General features: G+C 48.3%; 1 protein-coding gene across 1 annotated transcript in view; it reads right to left on the bottom strand.

Annotated features, from left to right (window-relative positions):
* Positions 1–16,105: 16,105 nt before the first annotated feature.
* The window catches only part of gpat4 (glycerol-3-phosphate acyltransferase 4), a 65,139-nt gene continuing 61,172 nt past the window's right edge, over positions 16,106–20,072 (bottom strand). Inside the window, exons 10-11 of the mRNA XM_078238487.1 lie at positions 19,900–19,979; positions 16,106–17,184 (exon numbers count right to left, since the gene is read on the bottom strand). Coding sequence (XP_078094613.1) covers positions 17,076–17,184; positions 19,900–19,979 — 189 coding nt within the window. The 3' untranslated portion in view covers positions 16,106–17,075. The remainder of the gene's footprint in view (positions 17,185–19,899; positions 19,980–20,072) is intronic.

Here is a 20,072-nt window from a genome sequence, read left to right as displayed (position 1 = left end):
TGACTCACCTGCCCTCTGAAATGACATAACAAGGCACTGCGTTCCAGGGCAATTAGGGATGAGAGAAACAGTCCAGCAAGACCCACATCACATTAAAGAATAAAAAAACTTCACAGCCAATGGAGTCCTTTTGCCGCCAGTGTTATTAGCCCTGTAACCAACTATTCCAATGCTCTCTGGGTCTCCTTGCACTCTCCAGAGATGTGAGCTTATCTTGGACTCTGCTATGGACATCTGAACTCGGGTACAGCCCTCACGCTCTGTGCCTGCTGAGCCCCGATAGCCCCAGGTCCAGCAATGCCTCAATCTGATCATTCTCATCCCTCACTACCTCCCAGCCCCACAACCCTCCGTCATCACCACACTCCCTTCTTTCTGCCCTCTCGCCACCCCTGACTTTAATTCACTTTGACCAAACTATCCGAATGTCTGCTTATCTAGTTCCGCGTCGGGTTTTGTCTGTGTGGCATGTGGGGATGTTTCGCCATCTTCAAGTTGCTGTATCAATTAATGTTGTTATTGATGGCATCTTGAAACCAGGTCATCATTGGCAGTCTGGAATTTACGGACAGTGGGGTAGTGGACAAAAGGCAAGGAGCTTGCCCTAAATTGTCATCAAACGCTGGTTCAGACCCGGTTGGAGTACTATGTCCAGTTCAGTATAGGCTTTGGAGAGAGTACAGAGGAGAGTCACTCGAATCTGAGGAATGAAGTCAGGTGAAGAGCCTAGAGAAACTGGGATTGTTTTCCTTTCAGACTGTGGGAGGAAACCCACACAGACACGGGGAGGATGTGCAAACTCCACACAGACAGTGACCCAAGGACTGTGAGAGGCGACCAGAGGAAACCCACGCAGACACGGGGAGAACGTGCAGACTCTGCACAGACAGTGACCCAAGGACTGTGAGAGGCGACCGGAGGAAACCCGCGCAGACACGGGGAGAACGTGCAGACTCCGCACAGACAGTGACCCAAGCGGGGAATCGAACCCGGGTCCCTGGCGCTGTGAGGCAGCAGTGCTAACCAACTGTGTCACCCCTTATCCAGCGCCTCCTTATAATTCAGACCTTCCAGTCTCAGTAACATCCCTTGTAAATCTTCTCTACACCCTTTCCAGTTTAATAACATCCTCGCAGGGCAAGCAGCATTGTACGCAGTGCTCCAAATGTGGCCTTACCAACGTCTTGTACCTCTGGTCATCCCAGAGTTGGGGGCAGTCATCGAGCACTGTTTCTGAATCTCTGATGGTATCAGTGTCGGAGAGGGGGGGGGCTGCCTCAGGTTGGCAGTACCCCCATGTCAGGATTGAACTAGCTCCAATTCACAGCCAGTGGGTACAGGAACTTGCAAAGTGTGGGCAACGGACAGGAGATACCTTCCCTGGTGGCTGGGAGTGAAACCCGTGAATTACACTGTCACCTTACCGGGAGCCCCTGTGAGCCGCGCCAATCCTAACCCAACCATTACATCTCTTACCCACCAACCAGTACTCAGACCAATAATGCCACTTTTCCTCGCCAGTTCCCATTCTCCGGTGAGGCGATGGTTCAGTGGGATTATCGCCGGACTATTAATCCAGAAAAAAAAAGCAAATTAATGCGGATGCTGGAATCAAAAGAGAAAAATGCTGGAAAATCTCAGCAGGTCTGGCAGCATCTGTGAGGAGAGAAAAGAGTTGACGTTTCGAGTCAGGATGACATCTCCTTAGCCTTTCCCCTGGTTTTTGATGTTAGAGAGATTGACTAGGTTAGGATTGTTTTCGATGGAGTTCAAATGAATGAGGGGAGATCTCATAGAGACTTATAAAATTCTAACAGGACTAGACAGGGTGGATGCAGGGAGGATGTTCCCGATGGTGGGGGGAGTCCAGAACCAGGGGTCACAGTCTGAGGATTCGGGGTAGACCATTTAGGACGGAGGTGAGGAGACATTTCTTCACCCAAAGAGTGGTGAGCCTGTGGAATTCATTACCACAGGAAGTAGTTGATGCCAAAACATTGAATGTATTCAAGAGGCGGCTGGATATAGCACTTGGGGCGAATGGGATCAAAGGTTATGGGGAGAAAGCAGGATTAGGCTATTGAGTTGGACAACCAGCCATGATCGTGATGAATGGTGGAGCAGGCTCGAAGGGCCGAATGGCCTCCTCCTGCTCCTATCTCAATGTTTCTATGACTCATCTTTCATTCCCTCACCCTGCAGTATAAATATCATAGAATCATAGAAACCCTACAGTGCAGAAAGAGGCCATTCGGCCCATCGAGTCTGCACCGAACACAATCCCTCCCAGGCCCTATCCCCATATCCCCACATATTTACCCGCTAATCTACGCATCCCGGGACACTAAGGGGCAATTTAGCATGGCCAATTAACCTAACCCGCACATCTTTGGACTGTGGGAGGAAACCAGAGCACCCGGAGGAAACCCACGCAGACACAGGAAGAATGTGCAAACTCCACACAGACAGTGACCCGAGCCGGGAATCGAACCCAGGTCCCTGGAGCTGTGAAGCAGCAGTGCTAACCACTGTGCTACCGTGCCGCCCCTGGAAGAATGTGCAAACTCCACACAGACAGTGACCCGAGCCAGGAATCGAACCCAGGTCCCTGGAGCTGTGAAGCAGCAGTGCTAACCACTGTGCTACCGTGCCGCCCCACTTTCTCCCACTTTCACTGCCTTTTCGCTTCGACAAAGGGTCGTCTGGACTCGAAACGTCAGCTCTTTTCTCTCCTTACAGATGCTGCCAGACCCGCTGAGATTTTCCAGCATTTTCTCTATTAATCCAGAAACTCAGCAAATGTTCTGGGGACCCGGGTTCGAATCCCGCCACGGCAGGTGGTGGAATTTGAATTCGATTTTTAAAAAAAAAATACCTGGAATTAAGAATCTACTGATGACCATGAAACCATTGTCGGAAAAACCCATCTGGTTCCCTTTAGGGAAGGAAATCTGCCGTCCTTACCTGGTCTGGCCTACATGTGACTCCAGAGCCACATGGTTGACTCTCAACTGCCCTCCAAGGGCAACAAGGGATGGGCAATAAATGCTGACCCAGCCAGCGACGCCCATGTCCCAGGAATGAATAAAACAAAGTCACATTTTAAAATAGCTGGATGGAATGGAACTCAAATTCTCACATTTATTGGCAAGGTTCTATCTTCTCCTGTCAACTGAAAGGAGCCCTCCATCCCCCCCCCCCCCCCTCAAAACTGTGACCTCCACTCCTGTTATAGTCGTATAAAATATTGGTTAGGCCACATTTGGAATACTGTGTCCAATTCTGGTCACCACGCTACCAGAAGGACGTGGAGGCTCTGGAGGGAGTACAGAAAAGGTTTACCAGGATGTTGCCTGGTATGGAGGGTATTGGCTATGAGGAGAGATTGAATAAACTGGGATTGTTCTCCCTGGAAAGACGGAGGCTGAGGGGCGACCTGATAGAAGTTTATAAAATTATGAGGGGTATGGATAGGGTGAACAGTTGGAAGCTTTTCCCCAGGGCAGAGATGACAATTACAAGGGGGCACAAGTTCAGGATAAGGGGGGAAAGGTTCAGTGGAGATGTGCGGGGGAAGTTTTTTACACAGAGGGTGGTGGGGGCCTGGAATGCGCTGCCAAGTGAGGTGGTTGAGGCAGTTACATTAGTGACATTTAAGACTTATCTGGATAGACACATGAACAGGTGAGGAATAGAGGGATACAGGGGGTGGGTCTGGATAGGACAATGTGATCGGCGCGGGCTTGGAGGCACAAAGGGCCTGTTCCTGTGCTGTACTTTATCATCGAATCCCTACAGTGCTGAAGGAGGCCATTCGGCCCATCGAGTCTGCACCGACCTCAATCCCACCCAGGCCCTATCCCCATAACCCCATGCACTTACTCCAGCTAGTTCCCCTGACACTAAGGGGCAATTCAGCACGGCCAATCCACCTAACCCGCACACCTTTCGGGCTGTGGAAGGAAACCAGAGCACCCGGAGGAAACCCACGCAGACACGGGGAGAATGTGCAGACTCCACACAGACTGTGACCCAAGTCAGGAATGGAACTCGGGTCCCTGGCGCTGTGAGGTGGCAGTGCTAACCACTGTGCCACCTGTGTATTGTACTGTTCTTTATTGTACCTGTTTATTGGGTGTGAGATGCTTTGTTAAAGGAGCAAACTCCTGGCAAACTCCCTGTTCATTGTGTGTGTGTGTGGGAGAGAGATGCGTGTCAGCAATGCACAAAGCCTGTCTGCTTCGTAAAGATGAGGCAGAAGGTGATGTATTCCAACTTGTCTGCTGTACTAATTCAGAGCCCGACCTTTAAGCATGATTGTCAGAAAGCTTGCTCCCTCAGCCTTCCCCACCTGGGCTATTTGGCCTTAAAGCTGTAGAATATTATTCTTCGACAAGTGATGTATATAAATCTGAATCATAGATGAAGATCTCTGCGTGTTAATTTAAAATGTCTTTCTTTGTGGATTCATCTGCTCGTGTGCCTTTGAATTCAACGCTGTTCTCACGTTGCAGTTCTAAGCTTCTGATGCATGTCCAATTGAGATAGATAGGGTTGGCAGTCAGAATCTCTTTCCCCCTGAGTTGAAATGTCTAATACTAGGGGGCACGCACTTAAGGTGAGAGGGAGGAAAGTTCCAAGACCATAAGACATATGACCAGAATTAGGCCACTCGGCCCATCGAGTCTGCCCCGCCATTCAATCATGGCTGATACTTTTCTCCTCCCATTCTCCTGCCTTTTCCCCATAACCCCTGATCCCCTTATTGATCAAGAACCTATCTATCTCTGTCTTAAAGACACTCAATGACCCGGCCTCCACAGCCCTCTGCGGCAAAGAGTTCCACAGATTCACCACTCTCTGACTGAAGGAATTCCTCCTCATCTCTGTTTTAAAGGAACGTCCCTTCACTCTGAGATGTGAGTGGGACAAGTTTTTTTACATAGAGAGTGGGAGGTGTCTGGAATGCGTGCCGGGGTGGTGGTGGAGGCAGATACGACAAGGGGCTTTTAGATAAGCACAGGAATATGCGAGGAATAGAGGGATATGGAGCAGGGGCAGGCAGAAGGGATTAGTTTAACTTGGCGTCATGTTTGGCACAACATGGTGGGCCGAAGGGCCTCTTTTTGTGCTATATGTCTCTAACTTCTCTGCTGCCATGAGACTTTTGAAATGGACCAACCATGTATTAAGTTGATTTTTCTCTACACCTGAGCTGTCACTGTAACACTACATTCTGCACCCTCTCCTCCTCCCCTATGTACTCTATGAATGGTATGCTTTGTCTGTATAGCGCACAAGAGACAATACACAAGATGGCACCGGACCAAGGCGACTTCTTGCAAGCTGTACCCAGCTTACCTTCTAATTCTATCTTCTACTCTCGTTCTACGCTTCTAAAACTTTATTCTGACTCTTTTAAATTCTCTAACAATGCTTTGCACTAAGTTGATCTTTCTCTACACCCTAGCTCTGAATGTAACACTACATTCTGCACTCTCTCATTTCCTTCTCTATGAACAGTATGCTTTGTATAGTGTGCAAGAAACAATACTTTTCACTGCATCCCAATACATGTGACAATAAATATTAAGTTGATCTTTCTCAACACCCTAGCTGTGACTGTAACATTCTGCACTCTCTCATTTCCTTCTCTATGAACGGTATGCTTTGTCTGTATAGTGCGCAAGAAACAATACTTTTCTCTGTATCCCAATACATGTGACAATAATAAATCAAATCAAAGGGAAGAGGATCTGAGTGCAGCTTTGTGCTTGCTCAGATTGTCAAGGCTGCCAAGGTGTATCTGAAATCGTAGCAGTTAAAAATTAATCTCCAGAACTGTTGGGAACAAACGACCAGAGGAAACTCATTGGCGACAAAGGATTTTATTTTTCATTTATTTGAATGCTTTTATCTATTAGTTAACAATAAAATAATGGAGGTTGGCGAAGGGGAAATAGACTGAGTGAGACTGGGGGTGGCACAGTGGTTAGCACTGCTGCCTCACAGTGCCAGGGACCTGGGTTCAATTCCAGCCTCGGGTCACTGTCTGTGCGGAGTCCGCACGTTCTCCCCGTGTCTGCGTGGGTTTCCTCCGGGTGCTCCTGTTTCCTCCCTCAGTCCAAAGATGTGCAGGTTAGCTGGATTGGCCATGCTAAATTTCCCCTTAGTGTTCAAAGATGTGCAGGTTAGGTGGATTGTCCATACTAAATTGCCCCTTGGTTGGCCATGGGAAGGGAAAAAGGTCATGTTGGATGACCATGTGTGAACGATGACGAGAAGGTGAAGGTCGAGCAGCTGGAGGTGGGGTGTCGTGCAATCAAATCTACAGGGAGAGGTCCGACCGCGGTAAGAGGCGCACGAGCTGTGGGAGAGGTCACAGCCTGAGTGAGACACCACCCAAGTGAGTATGTTTGGGAATTTGGATCAAAATTTGATGCAGACAGGAAACAGGGTTTTCAAACTTTATCTACCTTCAGGAAGTGGTGTTAACATATTGAAGGAGTAGCTAGCTTGTGAGTGTCTACTCATTATCATAGAATCCCTACACTACAGAAGGAGGCCATTCAGCCTATCGAGTATGTACTGACCACAATCCCACCAGGCCCTATTCCTGTAGCCCCACACATTTACCCCAGCTAATCCCCCGACATTAAGGGGCAATTTAGCATGGCCAATCCACCTAACCTGCACATCTTTGGCGTGTGGGAGGAAACCAGAGCACCCGGAGGAAACCCACGCAGACACGGGGAGAACGTGCAGACTCCACACAGACAGTGACCCGAGGCCTGGAATTGAACCCAGGCCCCTGGCGCTGGGAGGCAGCAGTGCTAGCCACCGTGCCACCTTTGTGTAATTGTGTAAAGTTTACTCCATTCCTAAGATATAAAAAAGCACAGGAACTGCTCTTTTGTAAGTTGAAAATATGTAAAAAGCACCATAATGGTAAATATTTTAATGATTTAAGACACATGAAGGATGGCTGGACAGGTGAAGTGTCAAGGCTGCAGCATGTGGGAGCTCCCAGATGCCATCATGATCCAGGGCAAACACACCTGTATTAAGTGTCTGCGGCTTGAGGAGAATCGGCTCAGAGTCATCGAGCGGGAGGCTGAGCTGCAGACACTGTGACACAATTGGAAGAGAGTGTTACCAGGATGCTCTGATTCAAGAAGCGGTCACACCCCCATCGGATGGGGTCTTCTGGTTTGGAAAGTGGTCAGTGCAGGGAGGAAGGTAAGGGGATCCGGAGGGCAGGAGTGTCAGCCTCTGCCATTGTCCAACAGGATTGGAACAGTATAGTGAGGGGGGATTGACACTCTTCTCTGAAGCAAATAGCCAGAGTCCAGATGGCTGTGTCGCCTGTCCAGTGTCAGGGTTCGGGACATCTGCTCCAGGCTGAGAGGAACTTGTGGTAAGAGGGGGAAGACCCCCCCTTCCCCCTTGGTTACATCTTAGGATGATAAAGGAAGCAATTGTAGAGATCGTGGATGCTTGGTAATCTTCCAAGAATCCTTAAATTCTGGAAAAGTCCCAGACTGGAAAACTGCCAATGTAACTTCCTTATTTTGAAAAGGGGAGAGAGACAAAAAACCAGTAACTACTGGCCAGTTAGCTTAACATCTGTCATTGGAGTCCATTATAAAGGATATAATAGCAGAGCATTTGGAAATACATAATATAATCAGGCATGGCTTCATGAAGGGGAAATCAGGTCCGACAAATTTATTAGAGTTCTTTGATATGGTAATGAGCAGGGTAGATAAAGGAGAACCAGTAGATGTAATATACTTGGATTTTGAAAAAGCGTTCTATAAGGTAGCACCCAAAAGAAGGTCAGAGCCCATGGAATAGGGGGTGTATTTAGCAAGGATGGAGGATTGGCTAACCGATAGAAGGCAAGAGAGTTGGGTTAAGAGGAGCACTTTCAGGATGGCAACCTGTAACTAATCATAGAAACCCTACAGTACAGGAAGAGGCCCATCGAGTCTGCACCGACCACAATCCCACCCAGGCCCTACCCCTATATCCCTACATATTTAGCCGCTAATCCCTCTAACCTACACATCTCAGGACACTAAAGGGCAATTTTAGCATGGCCAATCAACCTGACCCGCACATCTTTGGACAGTGGGAGGAAACCGGAGCACCCGGAGGAAACCCACGCAGACACGAGGAGAATGTGCAAACTCCACACAGACAGTGACCCAAGCCGGGAATCGAACCCAGGTCCCTGGAGCTGTGAAGCAGCAGTGCTAACCACTGCTACCGTGCCGCCCGTAATGCAGTGCCACGGGGATTCGCAATTATCGACAATATGTATGAATGACAAAGGGAAGTGAATGTGGTTTGCGGATGATATAAGTGGGAAGGCAAGCGGTGAGGATGACACGGAGACAACAGAGGGGTATCAACAGGTCAAGTCAGCGGGCAAAAACTTGGCAGATGGAATATAATGTCGGAAAATCTGAAGTTATGCACTTTGGTCGGAAGAATAAAGGAGTTGAATGTTATTTAAATGGAGAAAGACTGCAGAAAGCTGCAGTGCAGAGGGATCTGGGAGCCCTCCTGTATAAATAACTGAGCATGCAAGTTCAGCAGCTAATGGGAAAGGCCAATGGAAAGTTGGCCTTTCTTTCAAAGGGAATGTAATATAAAAATAGGGAACTCTTGCTAAAACTACAAGGCACTAATTAGACCACTCCTGGAATACTGTGACCAGTTTTGGTCCCCTTATCTAAGGATAGATACCCTGGCATTGGAGGCAATCCAGAGAAGGTTGACCATGTTGATCCCAGGTAGGGATTTTCTTCAGAGGAGAGGTTGAGATTAGACCTGTACTAATTGGAGTTACGAAGAATGAGAGGCGACCTTATTTATTTGTTCATGGGACATGGGTGTCGTTGGCTGACCAAGATTTATTGCCCACCCTTAATTGCCCTTGAACTGAGTGGCTTGTATGGCCATTTCAGAGGGCAGTTAAGAGTCAACCACGTTGCTGACCACATTGAGACAGGGTAGATGCTGAGAGGTTGTTTTCTCTTGTGGGAGTGTCTCGGACCAGAGGGCATCATCTCAGAGCAAAGGGGTGCCCATTAAAGACAGAGATAAGGAGGAATTTCTGCTCTCGGGGTAGTGAATCGGTGGAATTATTCACCGTGGAGGACAGATTTTTAATCAGTAGGGCAACCGAGGGTTATGGGGATAAGGCGGGAAAGGAGTTGAGAATTATTATATCAGATCAGGCATGCTCTCATTGAATGGCGGAGCAGACTCGATGGGCTGAATGGTCTACTTCTGCCCCTGCATATCATGGTCTGACAGCTCTTGCCACTTGGAGAGTCTGGCCAGTTTGTCACTCTGTGGCTCAGCATGCAAGAGTTTCTGCCCACCTCCTGTCTTAGTCCATGGTTTGATTGATCTGGGTTTGATTATGTTATTTTGGTAACAGATCCACGTGCACTGTGCTGGATTGTTTCAACCGGAGCCAGAGAGCCAGGAATGTTCCAGGAAGAATTGAGGCTCCAAGCAGACTCAGTGGGCCCTGTTTTACCATTTTGATTCTCGGCGCTGGGCGGACTTGAAACTGGGAGTGTTTCAGATCCGACTTTTAGACCCATTCTCAGGCGCCCCCATACGCACTCTGCCTGGACAAATATCAGCGATTCTGAATCGCGCTGCACAGGCCTGTGAGCAGGGCAGAATGTGCCCAAATTCCTGCAGTTCCGATCGGCACCTCCAACTGTGCATGCACAGAAAAAAAGAATGATAGAATGCTGTTCCCCTGCCACATCCCTCCCGGGCCAGATAATGCTTCCCCCCGGCCCCCACAGACATTGCCCCACCCCCAAACATTACTGACCCTCCTTATCCCTCCACCAATCAGACCAATCGCGCACCACTCCCTCCCTTCCCCTCCCCCCCCACCAATCTCGGGCAGAGTGGCAGCGGACCCCCCTTTCCCCTTCCTCACTGATCACAAGCAGAATGGCAGCGGACACCCCCCCCTTCCCCCTCACTGATCACAGGCAGAGTGGCAGTGGACCCCTCTTCCCCCCCCCCACTGATCTCAGGCAGAGTGGCAGCAGACCCCACCTTTGCCCCCCCCCCCCCACACCAATCTCAAGCAGAGAGCCATCGGATGCTCGGCACTTACCTTCTCACTAGCTGGAACGCTTGAATCAGACTTTTGTGGAGTATGTCTGCTTTGTGCCATTTCTGGATGGGTGAACGCGGTGATAAAGGGGGAAGTGCCGGTAAAGTTGGGCGTGCAGCCCATTAAGTCAATTTAAATGCATGCAAATGCACTTAAATGGCCGTAGCACCTGTTTCGGGAGCAGTCCCGATCGCGGCCACTTTTGGGCCTTGGTAAAGGGGGAACCGGCACGGAGGCGGGTGCGGATCGCGTTACTCGCCTCACGCCTGACTTTATCAAGTTTTCACACCCGAAAACGGGCGCAACTTGATGGTAAAATTGGGTCCCGTGTCTCGTGAATCCTGAGAGTTCTGAGATATTTTAAAGTTCTGGAAATACATTTGTTGTTGATTTAGAAGAGTTGCCTCCCTGTGGCTCTGAGGTAAATTAGACATCCAAGATAGACGGCAAACTGGTGAGTGTATAACACTCCCCTCCCACGAGGAGATGGTGCTTGTTTGATATTAAAGCTCTTTTTCAGTGTCGAGTCCTGACCAGTGCAGCTTAATTCAGGTGGGAATCACAATCGGGGTTTGAATACACCATCCCTGGTCTGATTTGCTTTATCTATAATAATTTATTTTCCCTTTTCTTTGCATCTAGAACAAACTCAACACGATAATTTAAAACAGGCAATGCTGGAAAAAGTTTTAAAGTTTATTTATTAGAGTCACAAGTAGGTTTACATTAACACAGCAATGAAGTTACTGTGAAAATCCCCTAGTTGTCACACTCTAGCGCCTGTTCGGGTTACACTGAGGGAGAATTTAGCACCGAACCAGCACGTCTTTTAGACTACAATATATCACTTGCAGGTGGTGGTGTTCCCCGTGTATCTGCTGCCCTTGTCCTTCTAGATGGAAGTGGTTGTGGGTTTGGAAGGTGCTGTCCAAGGATCTTTGGTGAGTCGCTGCAGTGCATCTTGTAGATGGTACACACTGCGGCTACTGAGCGTCGGTGGTGGACGGAGTGGATGTTTGTGGATGGGGTGCCAATCAAGAGAGGCTGCTTTGTCGTGGATGGTGTCGAGCTTCTTGAGTGTTGTTGGGAGAAAATAGCAGAGGTCTGTTTAAGAGTGAGCTGGTTATTCATGGGAGGGAGGAAGGAACAGACTTGGACCAATCGCGTTGAACGGCTTCTTTCTATGCTGTGCTTTCCATGTCATATTCTGTTGCTGGCTCTGGGTGCTGGACACTTGGTCATGTTACAGACGTAGTGTATTGTTACTGATATCCAACAGTATTAATGCTAGATGTTGCAGTGTTATTGCTAGGTTCACTGGAAGGGAGTACTATGATGGAGGAGGGTGCAGTATCAACAGTGAATTGTACTGTTAGTGGCGAGGCACAGTATTAACAGCAAGGAATAGGAGTGGTGGCAAACTAGCATCGTAACTAAGTTACGGTGTTAATGGAGATTTGATGCATGTAGTATTAATTTTCTTGGAGGCTGACAGTATAAGTTGCGGTGTTACTGATTTGTTGTTGTGTTGATACATATGCACAAGTCATGGGATGTTACTGTTTTCCACAGGGAAGACTGAGGAAGTCCACATCTTCTCCACAAGGTTAAATCCCAGTTCCCGTCAATGGAATTAGTGATTCAGGATAGGGAAGTCTTGAAGTTTCAGCAGTTGTACCTGATGGAAATGTCCACCAGATTAGAACATGGAGCTGATCCTCTGACTTATAGAGTTTATTTATTTATTAGCGTCACAAGTAGGCGGACATTAACACTGCAATGAAGTTACTGTGAAAATCCCCCAGTCGCCACACTCCGGCGCCTGTTCGGGTTACACTGAGGGAGAATTTAGCACCTAACCAGCACGTCTTTTGGACTGTGGGAGGAAACCCATGCAGACACGGGGAGAACGTGCAGACCCCCACAGTCAGTGACCTGAGGCCAGAATTGACCCCAGGGCCCCTGGTGCTGTAAGGCAGCAGTGCTAACCACTGTGCCATCCGTAAGAGGGGGAAAGTTGAAGGGAGATGTGCGGGGTAAGTTTTCACGCAGAGAGTGGTGGGTACCTTGAACGTGCTGCCAGAGGAGGTGGTGGAAGCAGGCACATGAGCAACATTTGAGGCATCCTGATGGGTACATGAATAGGGAGGGAATAGAGGGATACGGACCTTGTAAAGGCAGAAGGCTTTTTTTAGTTCAGTCAGGGCATCATGATTGGCATGGGCTTGGAGGGCCGAATGGCCTGTTCCTGTGCTGTACTTTTCTTTGTTCTTTATTTTGTTCTTGATTTTGACCCAGTGACAGTGAAGGAATGACCGATAAATTTCCAAGTCAGGATGGTGAGTGACTTGGAGGGGAACGTGTGTTCCCCACGCACCTTCTGGGCGGCAGAGGTTGTGGAAGGTGCTGTTGAACGACCTGACCCCAAGATAGCGACATGGCTTTGGGAGGGGACTGGTTAGCAGACTGTGCTGTGCTGAGCACAGTTTAATATAAAGGAGGGTGGGTGACATCGTTCAGGAGCGTGAACGGGAGCTCATGTACAATATATCGAAAAACATTACACAGAACAGAGACCTGGGGTTCACAAACATTGATCTTTCAAACTAAATGAGAGTGTGAGTGTGTGAGAGAGTGAGTGAGTGTGTGTGTATAGACCAAGGCTTGTGACAGATCTTTTGTTTGGACGGAGAAGTTGCATTTTGACTTGAAGTTAAATGTCCAGTCAGTGTGGTAGATGGGAGGTTTTGGTTTTTTTTGAACTTGACAATAAAATTCTAACATACAAGTATACCCGAAAAGTAGTCCCTTCAGGCATGTGTCTGGTGGCTCTGCAGTTAGAGAGTTTGGATAGGATCTGAAAGGTGATGAGTTCAAGTCCTAGTTAGGGCCTTAGACAGAGATAGGATAGATTAATTAATTTAATGGTGGGGTTAGTGAACTTAGTGCTGAGTAAGATCAAGTGCAAACTTGATGATAACTGTCAGGGTGCCACCAGAGGCTGCTGGTTTTACTTGAAGGTACAAGAAAAATTTCTGTAAAACAATGCCACGCTTGCATCCACTGCGGGATTCAAACCCAGTCTGCTGTTCCCTGTGAAAGCCATCACTCTACCATTTTACCACCAAAGCTTTCACGCTGATACCTTTTCGGAACTTGACTTTATCCTCTGAATAGCACAACAAAGTCACCACACGATAAGTTTATCCAGAGAGGTGAAAAATCCTGCAGGAACTGGTGGTCAACTGGATAGAGCACTTGCAGTGTGTTCAGTCTCCTGGAGCTGATGGTTCAAATCTGAGCTCAGCCCAGGAGTATACTGTTGTATTTTAAATCGAGGTTGTATGTGGAAATTAATTTAATGATAAATTACTAATTAATTAAATTGATGGTTGAACAAGTGAAATTGTTCCAGTGTAGATACATCTGCTTGAGAATGGAGTTCCTCAGTATTTGTGCATGGACAGGACTGAGTGGGGGGGGAGACTGGGACAGCTCCTGGACTAACTTTTCATAAGCTTTGTGGCAGTCTCTGCCTACTGGGCTGGCACCAAGCCCAGCTTCCCCTCTCTCCAACTGTAAAGAAAGGGTGTCTACACTATATTTGATTTATTATTTGTTGGGCACTCATTGCTTGAGATTGCTCTGTCTCTCTCTCGCCGTGACTCATTGTGGTGTTGCTTGGGCTACAATCTCTCATCGACTCCAATTCATGACCCACAGTGTTCATGTTCACACCAGGTCAGCCTGTCATTCTGCTGCTGACCACCTGAGGGCAAACTGGCTGTGAAACCTCCCGGAAACCAGGCCCGTGGTGACGCAATTTCAATTCAAAGGTCGCCTAAGAGAGGAGGCCATTGTGCCCATTGATTGCTGCTCTAATAAAACAAAGTCAGCCATTTGCAGCCCAGACGGTGGCTGCTTGGTTTACTCTCCAGCGGGCTGGATCAATCAGTTCCACTCGCACTCACCCTCCATAACCGTGCAACTTTATTTCTCTCAATTGTCCATTGGGCCTTTACAAATCATTCGTCATCTCCGCTACCAGCACCCTCGTAGGTAGTGAGTTCCGGCTCAGCCCTGCTCCCTGGGTAAAAATGTTCCTCCTCACATCACCCCCCCCCCCCACTCATCTTAAACCTGTATCCCCCACCATATCACTCATCTTAAACCTGTATCCCCCACCATATCACTCATCTTAAACCTGTATTCCCCACCGACACCCCCCTAAACCTGTATTCCCACCCCCACCCCTTGCACCATGAACTAATGGGAACACCTCTTACATGGAAACATAGAAGATAGTATCAGGAGGAGGCCATTCAGCCCTTCGAACCTGCTCCGCCATTCATCACGATCATGGCTGATCATCCAACTCAATAGCCTAATCCTGCTTTCTCCCCATAACCTTTGATCCCGTTCGCCCCGAGTGCTATATCCAGCTGCCTCTCGAATACATTCAATTGCATTCCTTGCTGACCTTATCTCAACCTGTCGTAATCTTGTACACCTCCATCAAATCTCCCCTCAATCTCTGTCGCTCCAAGGAAAGCAACCCCAGCTTCTCCAACCTTGGAGCTAAAATTCCCCCTGATCCCTGGGACCGTTCTGGTAAATCTTGCTCTGCAACCCTCTCAAAGATCCTCACATCTTTCCTAAAGAGTGGCCACGAGAACTGGACCCAATACTCCAGTTGGGGGCTATCCAGATCTTTACAAAGCTCACTCCCCTGCTTTTGTACTCCATCCCTCCAGCGCTGAAGCCCAAGATCCCACATCCTTTGCCAATTACTCTCTCGATATGTGCTGTCACCTTCTGAGAAACGTACATACGTCCCCCTCTGTTGCTGCGCGCTCTTTCGAAGTGGGTTATTGAGTCCTTATCATCTCCCCCTCCCTCCTGTGAAAATACACCAGCTGCTTTCTCGATAGTAAACTCCACCTGCCATTTGCCTGTCCGTTCTGGGAGTCTCTCCCCGTCCTGTTGTCGGTCATATCACCTCACTCTTCCCAAATTCGGGATAATCAGCAAATTTATAACCTTCACTCTGTATCCCAAAGGTCCACGTTATTTATAAATGGTGACAAAACACACTGATCCTGAGCGAACATCACAAAACTCCCATCTTCCAGTCTGAAAAACAGCTGTTCCCCACCACTCCCTGCTTTCTGACTTGCAGCCGATCTCTCACCCAAGCTGATACTCTCATTCCATCAGCCTCAGTCTTGTTCATCAGCCTATCATGTGGTACTTTTGTCAAACACTTCCTTAAAATTCACACAGACAATATCCACTGTCATCAAACTCACAATCAAAAGTCGATTTGCCCTTTACAGAACCGTACAGCTTCTCTTAAATTGCGGGTTTCCAGCCCATTGGGGCCTTTCGGGCAGATTACAACCAATGCATCCATCTCTTTCTTTTCAGACCCGGCAGTGCAGGCCATCAGGACCAGAGGACTTGTCAGCCTCCAGTTCCATCGGTGTTCCCAATACTTTGTCTCCAGTGAGAAGTTCCTTCCTCCCCTTCGGTTCATGATTTTCGACTACTCGTGGGATGCCTTTTGTGTCTTCCATTGCGAAGACAAATACAAAAGCCTTTCCCATTACACACACACACACAGCCCCCCTATGCAAACACCAACTCTTTTTTCCACATTGCACTATGCAACAAGTACTGCGGTAAGTAGTCTCACAACACCAGGTTAAAGTCCAACAGGTTTATTTGATATCTCGAGCTTTTGGAGCGCTGCTCCTTCACTCACCTGATGAAGAAGCGGCGCTCCAAAAGCTCGAGATACCAAATAAACCAGTTGGACTTTAACCTGGTGTTGTGAGACTACTTACTGTGCCCACCCCAGTCCAACGCCGGCATCTGTACATCATGACAAGTACTACGGACAGATCTAGCAAGCTTAAAAACAATTGCAAGACACCAGACTGAAAAGGCTTGTAACTAAAAGTGATTTATTCTAGTCAGCTCTCATCCAATCTGCTTCACGCGGCGTGACATTCATAGGTGGCTGAAGACACACCAGTACAATTCAAGATTGTGAACTACTCCATATTGGCTTTGACCTGGAGACAGACAAGAGCATTTCATCAAACTGGAATGAAAAACCGTTTCCTTTCTTGCCGAAGTAAGGCTCGGTCGCTCAGAGGAGGCTTTCAGCAGAGGAATAACCCTCACGGAACGGTGCTGACAGGGGTGTTTGCAAGTGAGCTTTCCTCACGAGACTTCGCCCTGACAATCTGAGGACAGGACATGATAATCCTTCGTATCTGCTGAGGTGGCAGAGCCTCTCCCGGTTACAATGAAATGTTAGTCTATACAATTAAAAAAAAAACACAGCATGCAGGTACCACATCTTAAAAATGGCAGAGGAGGTGGGAGGTTCGATATAAAATAAAGACACGTCAAAACATGCATCGTAGGGTCTCTGGCAACACACCTGCCCTCTTCCAGTAGTGTTCCAAAGGCTTTGGGCCTATGCCCCTTCACAGCCCCTCTCTCCAAATAAAATCCTACAGATCCAATGGGCTAAAATACACAGACTATGGCTAACTGTCCCATTTGGTCGGGAAACGGGCTTAGTGTAGATCACACCAGCTGCGCCACTCCCTTCCTCCTTTGCGGTCAGTCCTCAGCCCAGCAACCGGACACTCTGGCCATTTTGGTTAGACGCTGTCCCATTTCCGGGTGGAGGGTGGAGGGTGGGGGGGGCGGTCTGAGCCTCGGCAGAATTCCTCCCACGGTGCTGACTTGTATATTCCTCAGCGAGAGAGAGAGAAAGAGAGAGAGAGAGAGAGAAACAAAGTACTTGGACAAATCGATGCCCTACAGTTTATTACAGGCCAAAGGTGTGTCCCTTCGCATGCCCATACTGGCAGTGCAATGGCTCCATCCCACGGGGCGCTCAGGATCGACTCCGATCTTTATGGTTCCCCACGATCATCTTACTGTAGAGTTTCTGCTGCTCCTCTTTGTAGGTGTCCTTCACCTTTTGTCTCTTCAGTCCACCGTCCCTGCAAGGCACAGACACTCCGGATTAAAGCACAATGCTCGCTCGCGCTGTCAGAGTCCCAATCAAACACATCGTACACAACCTTTACCTGGATTCCAGCAGGAGAACCAGTCACTATTAGAACAGTGCAGGAGGAGGCCATTCGGCCGATCAAACCTGTACTGACAACAATCCCAACCTGGCCCTATCCCCACAACTCCACACATTTACCCTGCTAATCCCCACTGACACTAGGGGCAATTTAGCATGGCCAATCCACCTAACCTGCACATCTTTGGACACTAAGGGGGAATTTAGCATGGCTAATCCACCTAACCTGCACATCTTTGGACACTAAGGGGGAATTTAGCATGGCTAATCCACCTAACCTGCACATCTTTGGACACTAAGGGGGAATTTAGCATGGCTAATCCACCTAACCTGCACATCTTTGGACACTAAGGGGGAATTTAGCATGGCTAATCCACCTAACCTGCACATCTTTGGACACTAAGGGGGAATTTAGCATGGCTAATCCACCTAACCTGCACATCTTTGGACACTAAGGGGGAATTTAGCATGGCTAATCCACCTAACCTGCACATCTTTGGACACTAAGGGGGAATTTAGCATGGCTAATCCACCTAACCTGCACATCTTTGGACACTAAGGGGGAATTTAGCATGGCTAATCCACCTAACCTGCACATCTTTGGACACTAAGGGGGAATTTAGCATGGCTAATCCACCTAACCTGCACATCTTTGGACACTAAGGGGGAATTTAGCATGGCTAATCCACCTAACCTGCACATCTTTGGACTGTGGGAGGAAACAGGAGCAGCTGGAGGAAACCCAAGCAGACACAGGGAGAATGTGCAAAGTCCACACAGACAGTGACCCGAGGCCAGAATCGAACCCGGATCCCTGGTGCTGTGAGGCAGCAGTGCTCAGCACTGTGTCACCGCGCTGCATGATTTTAGGATTATATTCACTGGAGTTTAGAAGAGTGAGAGGGGATCTCATAGAAACTTATAACATTCTAACAGGGTTAGACAGGGTAGATTCAGAAAGAATGTTCCCGATGGTGGGGGGAGTCCAGAACTAGGGGTCATAGTTTGAGGATAAGGGGTAAACCTTTTAGAACTGAGGTGAGGAGAAATTTCTTCACCCAGAGGGAGGTGAATGTGTGGAATTCACTCCCACAGAAAGTAGTTGAGGCCAAAACGTTGTGAGATTTCTGGAAGAAATTAGATATCGCTCTTGGGGCTAAAGGGATCAAGGGATATGGGGGGGAAGTGGGGATCAGGATATTGAATTTGATGATCAGCCATGATTAAAACGAATGGCAGAGCAGCCTCGAAGGGCCGAATGGCCTCCTCCTGCTTCTAGTTTCTATGATTTGCATCCCATCTCTCGGACAGAACCATCTTCACACCTTTCGGAGACACAACTCCTGCTTCAGGTCACGGCTCGGTGACTTCAAGCAGGAAACCAAAGCAAGGCCAGCAACTCTGGCTGACAGGCCCTCCCAGCTCCAGCTTGGAGGCTCCTTGCAGTGAGCCAGCACTTTTCCTGAAGCCAGCGGCAGAGGAATGTTCCGTCCTGTACCGAAGGCGAGGAGTCCGGCCTCTGCTGGGATTGACACGGAAAACCACTTCTTCCTTATCCACACAGCACTTCTGAATTTAGCCAATCGGTTTGAATCAGGCACTTAGATACCAAGAACCTATTAAATTTAAATTAGGGTTTTGACCCCCTAGGACCAATCCGATTGTGGGAAATATTGATAAGTCATCACAGGTATGAAAGAAGGGGGCGGTGGGAGAAAGAGGGGACAGCAACTGCCACCTGCCAGAGCTAACAGCTCTCAGCAGTTAACTGTGAGAGAGAGAGAATCGCTGGCTCTCATAGCTTCATCTACGTCTTAGAGAAAGCACCATCTAGATAGAAAAGATACCAAAGAAGAAGGAAGTTCCAGACAGAAGAATCAACAGAGAAGGCCCAGAATATTCCGGAAGACACAAAACCTGGTTGTAATTTCGAGAGTGACTAAATTCTATCTTGTTAATGAGTGAGATTTGTATTTATTTGAACAGCACACCATTGGAATCTTGTTTTATTCGGGAATAGTTAATAGTTCGAAGGGATTTATTCGGTTTGTTAATAGTTAGTTAATTTGTTCACTGTTAGCTAAATAATTTGTTACGTGTTGATTTTAGAGAGAGTGAGGGAGTTATTTTGTATTTAACCACTAGGAGTCACTGAAGAGCAGGTCACACCACTTCACACACACCTTTTACGGATTACAGGGTGAGGTATTCCTCCTTGGATGTTTCAGAGTTAGTTTTCAGAGACGTGGGATCCGACTCCGCTTTATAACCCCATCAAAGCCCAGTGCATTTCACTTGTCTGAGAATACTCTGGCAGTCAATGCCCATCATCGTCCTCCTTTCAATGGCAGACCTCCGGAACAAGGCTGCTAAAAGGTACCCGTTATCGGGGTCGGGAAGGGAATGTTAACCAGCGGGGAGCTGCCGGCCTCTGAGCCACTTTCTTCCACAGCCTCTGAAATATCGACGTCACGCACACTTGGAACAGGATTCCCTTTGGAGAGACCGATTTCATGAATTCAGTTAGAGACGCGTCAGAGGCGGGGGTCTCTCCGAGGGGGGGGAACGTAACAAGGCCAGCCGCAGTCTGTGTGGGGTGATCACAGACTGGGAGCAGCATACTTACCACAGTAAATCCACAAGGCCGCCTTGCCGGGCAATTGCAGCTTTCACACGGTTCGCAAACTGCACTGCGTCTTCATCTTCCTGTAGACACAAAGAGAGAGCGCTTCACTCAGTGCTGTCACTCACTTATTGTACAACTGTTCATTTTGATCATGGCTGATCATCAAATTCAAC

Source organism: Mustelus asterias, chromosome 22, assembly GCF_964213995.1.
Source record: "Mustelus asterias chromosome 22, sMusAst1.hap1.1, whole genome shotgun sequence".
In the NCBI taxonomy this organism is placed as follows: Eukaryota; Metazoa; Chordata; class Chondrichthyes; order Carcharhiniformes; family Triakidae; genus Mustelus; species Mustelus asterias.
The sequence above is the reverse complement of the archived record's forward strand: the minus strand, read 5'-3'. Positions and strand labels throughout refer to the sequence as shown.